This window comes from Hemibagrus wyckioides, linkage group LG15 (genome assembly GCF_019097595.1).
Source record: "Hemibagrus wyckioides isolate EC202008001 linkage group LG15, SWU_Hwy_1.0, whole genome shotgun sequence".
Classification (NCBI taxonomy): Eukaryota; Metazoa; Chordata; class Actinopteri; order Siluriformes; family Bagridae; genus Hemibagrus; species Hemibagrus wyckioides.
In genome coordinates, this window is record NC_080724.1 from 13,926,825 (window position 1) to 13,934,444 (window position 7,620).

Sequence of the window (7,620 nt, forward strand, 5' to 3'; positions counted from 1 at the left end):
TGGTTAAGAGTGAAAGGGCTAATAACTGAGAGTTAACCAATACCTGATGTATGAACTCTTCCCTTGTAGAAAAAGTCAGCCACTTTCTTGATAGCTTGGGGATTGTAGATGATATTGAGAGGGCTTGTATTGACCTCCAGCCTCCTCTCAAACCTGCTTCTTATTGGGTTACGCTCGTAGATCATCTCAAAGACAGGTGATGCAGAGGATTCCATGTCAGGGCCTAGACAAATTATATGAAAATGTCTTTTTTATATGAAATTTGCCAACACATTATTTCCTAATAATTGGATTTAGCAGAATATTTCCCCAAAATTAAAGGCTAAAAGTAAACAATGACATACTAGAATAAAACTAAAAATCTTTCTATGATCTGTTTATACAAAACAATGTCATATATAAAATATAATTTTGTGGGACTTCTATTATCAATTACTTGACATCGTTGAAAATGGACCCTCTTCTGTTGTCATTTGGGAGCATACTGATTTGTTGAAAGTAATCATGCTGTTTGATTTTTCCTTTTCCAGAAACACTTACCGGTGCTGCTTTTGTCTGTGCTACTATTCTGCCCAAATGGCTGATTGATCGTGACAGCACTTTTGCTCTAGAAATAAAGAGATGGTATTGGACAACTGAACCCCTTTAACCTTTTTAATGAAACAAAAAATAATAACGAAAAGAGTATTTACCGGTTTTGGTGACACCAAGACAGGGAAAATAGATCCTAGTGTAGTGAGGTCTCTGAGAAACAGCCCCCCAAGCTTTACAGAAAGTAAAGAGGACTCTGAGCGGGGCAGAGACTCAACACCAATCTTTACACCTGCAAACCACAAAACAAAGCATTTGGCTTTATAATAATAGATATTTGATAAGGTTGTATTGCTGAAAGAATTACATCCTTATGTTAAAAGTACTACACCTGAAAACTCCAACTGAATAACACCACTCTCATTGGATAAACGATTCAACTTGTCTTCCTGGAAAAGCGTGACAGTTGCTTTCTCTAAGAAGAAATCCAGCCGTGCAAACAAGTGGTCTCTTCGAGTGAAAGTATTCAGTGTTTGAGAGTCTTCCAATGGGTCAAAGAGGTCATCTGTTTCAGCTGGGGATGGCAGTGATTCAGATTAAATTTACACAGTCTACTGTGCTATTGGATGGCCGTGATTAAAAAATTAAAAAAAGGGCAAATATATTATGTTTTGAATCATCCATTTATATTAGGGCTGTCAATCGATTAAAATATTTAATCGCAATTAATTGCATGATTGTCATGAGTTAACTCTTGATTAATTGCACATTTTTATCCATTCTAAATGTACCTTAAATTAAGACTTTTTTTAGTTTTTAATACTCTAATCAACATGAGCATGGACAAATATTGAAATGCATGTTGTTTATTATTAATGAAACCATATATAACAGAGCGTGAAGACTAGACATGTTTCAAAGGTCATAGATATTTTTCTTGTTCATGTCTATTAAACATATGAAAAAAAGAACATAGAAAACAATTACTTCTGTCTTTGCACTGAGCGATTTACTTACTGTTAACATTTTCAGATCACTTCTTCTAAACATGCAAAGTGTACATTTATTACTGAAACCACCTTAAATATAGAGCATAAAGAACATAGACATGTTTTTCAAATAACTTGTTCATGACTATTAAACACATGAAGAAAAGAACAGAACACAGGTTCACATTACATCTCCGCTGAAAAGAATCTAGTGTTGTCTGCCTTTGGCGAGGGGCAGGAGAGGGGCAGGAGAGCTCTCTGCATCAGCTGTATGCTTCGCCATCAAGTGCTATTTTAAACTCGACGTGCTGCGGTGATAACTTAATTCACATCGACAATAAATGCGGACTTTTGTCTTGTCGACAGAACCATCAGACATTTATATAAAAAGAAGACGTTTTTCTTTCTCAATCTCGGCTTGATGCTGCATCTCCCATTTCCCAAACTACGGGAAAGGCCGAGGGCCAAACAGAAAATGTGCGCTGCGTTAATCGCGCGTTAATAAAATTTGTGCCGTTAAAATGAATTTGCATTGACGCATTATTAATGCGTTAATTTTGACAGCCCTAATTTATATATAAACATAAATGCATACAACTCACCCAGCATATCCCATTGGCTAGTTCCTGGCATGAGCTCATCTGTCACAGGCTGGCCATCAGGCCCTCTCTCAGCACCTCCATACCAACCACCCCAACCCGGAAACCAAGACTGCAGGTACTGAATCATACCAGAACTGCCACTTCTTGGAATAGAACCAGAAGGTGAAGAAGCCGCTGGCTCTGACATGGGCTCTCTTAAACTCTGAAAACACAACAGAAATGTTAACAGTAACTGATGATCGATGTAGAGAATTGTTTCTGTCTCTCACATACACAGAAGCTGTGGTATTTTAAGAGTGGTATTGTTATACACTTGGCATCTTTGTTCAAACGTTTAACTCACTGTAGGTTTCTAGACGTTGATGCCTTTCAGCACTGAAAAATGTGGTATGAACTTACCTCTGCAATTTCCTCTTGCTTTCGAAAGGATTCATGAACAATTTCCCTGAGAATCTGCAACTCCTCCAGGGTCTGTTCCTCTTCAATCCTTTCAAATTCACTCTGTTTATAAGAGACAGAAAACCCACCTCAATTCTGTAGCGATAACCAACCATTCAGAGATTCATTTAAAACAATCAAAGTCATTATTACTAGGTATACTATATTACTGTTATTATAATTGTTATTATCCTAACTTAGATATAAAAGCAATCTAAGTGCAGCTCAGGCACTTCACAAAATTTTGCCATATACTGTGTATTGTACTCTTTCCAACACTCAAATTCCAACGATTACTTAGGGAATTTTACCTCATCTTGTAAACTCAGAGCAATTCCTTTAAGCCTCTGTCCATAAAGTTTTGTGTAGAGCTGGGCATCACGGGCTCGCTGAAGTGCAAAGTCCCAGTTGTTCCTCCTCTGCTTCTCTCTGATCTCTTCCAGGTTAGCACTGATGGCAAACATCCACCACTGCCGGCAGCTAGAGTAAACACATCTCCGTTTACAATGCTACAAAAAAAAGAGACCATAATGGTTGCATTCTATACCTGAATATATGCCTTACTTTTTTGAGACAGGAACTTTGGGTCTCCACTTGCGGAAAAGCATCTCTCTCTCTCGCCTGTCCAGCTCCTTGAGAAAAGCCATTATCTGCTGATACTGAACCTGTATGATAGATTTAACAGAAATCACCCATACAGATATTCTTTAACAAGAGCCTTTCCCAAAAAAAACATAAGTTTCAATGTGTGTGTCACGTATTACCTGAGAAAGGTGCAGTGAGAGCGGCTCTAGCTGCACCTGGCCCTCGATGCGAGGTGTATTGCGGGATCGTAACGGTTCTTTTGAGGCATTTCTCCTCAGCAGAACAGACGCACACACTGGCTCAAATATGTACTGATGCTCCCTGCTCTGCATACACATGGTCATAGTTTCCTGTATGGGAATTAAGAGAAGTGTGATGAAGCGTTATAGTAGAGAACCATTTTTAAATCGGCAAGATTTCTGTAACTAAATTATTACAGCATCGTAGAATCCCAGGTAATGATGCAGACACTTTACCTGTATTTCAGCCAGAGGAAGATCCCCGAGCATGGTGCTCTGCGTGTCCCAGTACACACTGAACTCCTCTATTTCTAGCTGCTTCTGCCGCATGAGCTTCTGAGTCTATGAGCAGAGAAATGTAATGCTAATGGGATCTGTGGAGCTGTGTTATTGTTTGGATATCTGTTGCATGTATTCATCTCACCGGTTCCTTAGAGGAGTTCTGCGCTGATACATTCTTAATACAAACTCCAAAGGCAAAGGGCTTTTCTGGGTTAGAGAAGTCATCCTCAAACCTTAGATGCACACCTTGAATCTTCAGCTATGAGACAGAGAAAGTTCAAAAGAGCTCACTTTTGTATTTAAATGTCAATATACTGAAATTCACTGAAAAACAAACATGTTACTGGGGAGAAATGGTTACCTCAATATTCTCCACTATCCTGGTGACCACAGATGCAGTGACTGAGTACCAGTATGACTCTCCCTTCTGCTCACTTTCACTCTAAATGACAGACAGATTATGAAGTTTTTCCTTCAGAAGGCAGGTAAACCAGTTGCTTTGCATTTACTACAGCGTTTTTATTTACACTACCTTCCATTTGTCCTCTAAAGCTTTGAGCAACCTTTTCTTCTGCTCTTGCTCTGCTTCTCTTTCTCGTGCCTCGTCATGTTCCTGAGGACGGGCAGGGCCAATAATCAGGTTCAGCTGAGACATGGAGATGACCCATGGATCACTATGTGGCCGATAGAAGGGGATCTGAAGCACAATCTTTCCAATGAAGCCTGCACAATATAAGAAAACAAATGTTATGGCAATATACATGTAGTAATTGTTTTGTCTCTAGTAAGCGCTCCCTGGTAAGGGTTGTGGTGGATTTCGGGCACCACATCTTTATCCTAGGGGACTTTGGATATGAACCAGGATGACAGTCTATGACAGGGCATCATGTAAGCGCAAATTCATAAGTAGGGGCATTTTAGCATAGTCAGTTCACTTATTAATATGTTTTTGGGAGATAGAAGAAAAGAAGATGACAGATATTATGTCCTCACATCCATCAGCTGCATATTAGAACCTCACCTGCTTTGACCTCAAAGGGTAGATCGAACTCTCGGAGAGCATCTTTCCTTAAAGGAAGATTCTCCAGCTCTACTGCTCCTGGAACATACATGAACACCATTTGTTCCATTTGATCATTTCAGATACAGACACAAGCAGCATGCCACACAAGTGTATGAGGACTCATACCTTTGAGAAGAGCAACAGAAAGCTGGTCGGTGTTAAGGTTGCTGACATATTTGCCCAGGTATGTGTTAAGTACCCAGGCAACAAGTCCCTCTAACATGGTGAGAGGGAGACGTGGCAGGGGATCCTCGATGACAACAGATAGAGCCTTTACAATCTATGCTCACTCCAGGCATTTGAAGTCTAGCAAACAGGAAAGACATTTTTAAGTTGACTCAGTTATATGAAATATCAATAAGAAAAAAACAACATGACCCAAATTTGACCATTTAATATAGACTGGTGTGCAAGAGGGTGTGTTTGTATATACATACACACACATTCAACCACTGTCACTTTCATTTCTGTACTTGCTCCTTTATTGTATTTTGTAGTCACATACAGCATGTTTGAGATATGATAAACATTTATATTATTTCTGTCTTTTCTTTCTGTCTTCCACTACACTGTTTGAAATGATCCTAATAATGGACTCTATTCTCCATGTCAGATTATACAGTGGAGATCCTCAAAAAATAGACCTGTGATTAAAGAAAAATGAATATGTTCTGACCGCACCATCAATCAGTACTGGGACTACATGAACAGGAATGTATTGAATGTGAAATGTTAAACAGATTTATTCTGTCCATTAACATGTTTTCGCTTAAGTTTCGTCTGCTATGCTTGCAGCTCTTTTATGAGTTTCCTGTATCCTATGCTGTTGTCCAATTAGATGAGATGAATATTACTGTTACTACTACTACTAACAGTAGTAACAGTAATAATAATAAAGAAAATTAATCACACACTGCCAGAACTTGGTTGCTGGATGTCTTAATTATTGGTCAAATGTAGATAATTATTGGTCAAATGTTTTAATGAATCTTTCTATATATGAGCTGATATCTAATGTTGACAATCTTAAACTGACCAAGCCGTGCTTGAGGTGACATGCCCGAGGACAAGCTGTGCACCTTGTGCAGTTAAAATACATACACACATACATACACACACATACTGCCAAATGCCAGGAATAACATACATACACATACATACATACAGCCAAATGCCAGAAAAACATACATACACACACACACATATACACACACTGCCAAATGCCAGAAAAAACATACATACACACACACACATATACATACATACACACACTGCCAAATGCCAGAAAAAACATACATACACACACACACATATACATACATACACACACTGCCAAATGCCAGAAAAAACATACATACACACACATATACATACATACACACACTGCCAAATGCCAGAAAAAACATACATACACACACACACATATACATACATACACACACTGCCAAATGCCAGAAAAAACATACATACACACACATACATACATACACACACATACACACATTCACACACACACACACACACATACATAATAGACAATAATGATCAAAAGGTCTGTGGGTTGGGTCAAAGCCTTAGAGGGTTGAAGTCAAGTATGGCTGACAAGTGTCAGTTTCAAGTGCAGGGGAAGCAAGTGTGTGAAATCCAGTCCTCCAAAATCTGAATAACTGGAGTGCCCTGGTCTGCATTCTCGATGAGGACACATGTGCAACCATAAAGTGCACGTGCCATTTTACAAATAATCACAAGGCTGACCAAACATTTTTTTTTTGCCAACTATACAGCTAGTCCTGAGGAAATGGGAGCTATGACAATAGCTATAGAAGATAAAGACAAAAGACTTCTACTGATGCATGTCCAAAGCTATAATCTTAACTCACCATTGTACTGGACGAGCACGGACCGCGGAAAGGAACTGGGTTCTGTTTTACTGGAACTGACCTACTGAGACAAGAAAGTTTAGGCGATGACCGCAGCTGTCCTTAAACACAAGTGGAAACGGAGCTTTTCCATTCGTCAGGTCGTCACTCACAGCAACTTTTCCACGTTTAAAGCTTCCCAAGAGACAGAAAACGAAAGTGTAATAACTCTCACTGTCACAGCAGTGACCCTGAGACACAGAGGATGAGCCGAGACGCAGCCGCGGCAGCAGAATTAACGGCGAGCTGAACTTAGCCCGCCGGCTAGCTAGCATGGCTCGTTAGCCAACAACCAGCAACTTTTTAACAGTCACATAGAACTGGCTCAAACGACGTGATAATGTACTTTGCGTAAACGTCACCGGGGTCAGCCTATCACTTTCACCAGACGTCTTTTAACGAAGCTCTCCGCGAACATTATTAGTGGCCGGTGTGTGTGTTTATCGAGCAGTTACATGTCAAACCTATACGAGCCTCCTGCTTCCTGGAATGACCGAAGTTCCAACAGGGCTACTTCCGGTCACGTGCCAAAACAAAACACCTCCGCCACCAAACCACGTGTATGTGATTGTGGCCATCTAGCGTCGGGAAGCCAAAATCGTGTGGAAATTAGAATTGATATTCTGTAGAATCGAAATGTATTTACTTTTTTTTGTACACAGTGTTGAGGCATGGAATTGAAATACATTGAAATGCTCTTGGCGAGCCTCAGGTTATTGTAATTGTATATATAAAACGCACCTACAAACACACACACACACACACACACACACACACACACACACCACTACTACCAAGTGCAGGTGATCAAAACAGAATAAAAATAAATAGTACAATAAGATTAGAATACGATAAACACAATACAGCATGCAGTATAGATGGGGCAACGAGAGAATGAGAGCAAATCACGTGAACAAGTTTAGAATTATGACCAATATCTTATTACCACAAACATGTAGAAAATATACACAC

General features: G+C 39.6%; 1 protein-coding gene across 5 annotated transcripts in view; it reads right to left on the reverse strand.

The window, feature by feature from the left end:
• vps13d (vacuolar protein sorting 13 homolog D) overlaps positions 1 to 7,141 on the reverse strand; it is a 42,861-nt gene extending 35,720 nt beyond the window's left edge. For all 5 annotated transcript variants that reach the window (XM_058409255.1, XM_058409257.1, XM_058409256.1 and 2 more), the window contains exons 1-16: positions 6,610 to 7,141; positions 4,856 to 5,035; positions 4,688 to 4,765; positions 4,199 to 4,389; positions 4,028 to 4,108; positions 3,809 to 3,925; positions 3,622 to 3,726; positions 3,325 to 3,495; positions 3,125 to 3,225; positions 2,872 to 3,040; positions 2,522 to 2,623; positions 2,123 to 2,324; positions 923 to 1,105; positions 693 to 823; positions 541 to 607; positions 44 to 223 (exon numbers count right to left, since the gene is read on the reverse strand). In XM_058409255.1, the coding sequence (XP_058265238.1) occupies positions 44 to 223; positions 541 to 607; positions 693 to 823; positions 923 to 1,105; positions 2,123 to 2,324; positions 2,522 to 2,623; positions 2,872 to 3,040; positions 3,125 to 3,225; positions 3,325 to 3,495; positions 3,622 to 3,726; positions 3,809 to 3,925; positions 4,028 to 4,108; positions 4,199 to 4,389; positions 4,688 to 4,765; positions 4,856 to 4,952 (1,975 nt within the window). In that variant the 5' untranslated portion in view covers positions 4,953 to 5,035; positions 6,610 to 7,141. The remainder of the gene's footprint in view (positions 1 to 43; positions 224 to 540; positions 608 to 692; positions 824 to 922; positions 1,106 to 2,122; positions 2,325 to 2,521; positions 2,624 to 2,871; positions 3,041 to 3,124; positions 3,226 to 3,324; positions 3,496 to 3,621; positions 3,727 to 3,808; positions 3,926 to 4,027; positions 4,109 to 4,198; positions 4,390 to 4,687; positions 4,766 to 4,855; positions 5,036 to 6,609) is intronic.
• Positions 7,142 to 7,620: the final 479 nt, after the last annotated feature.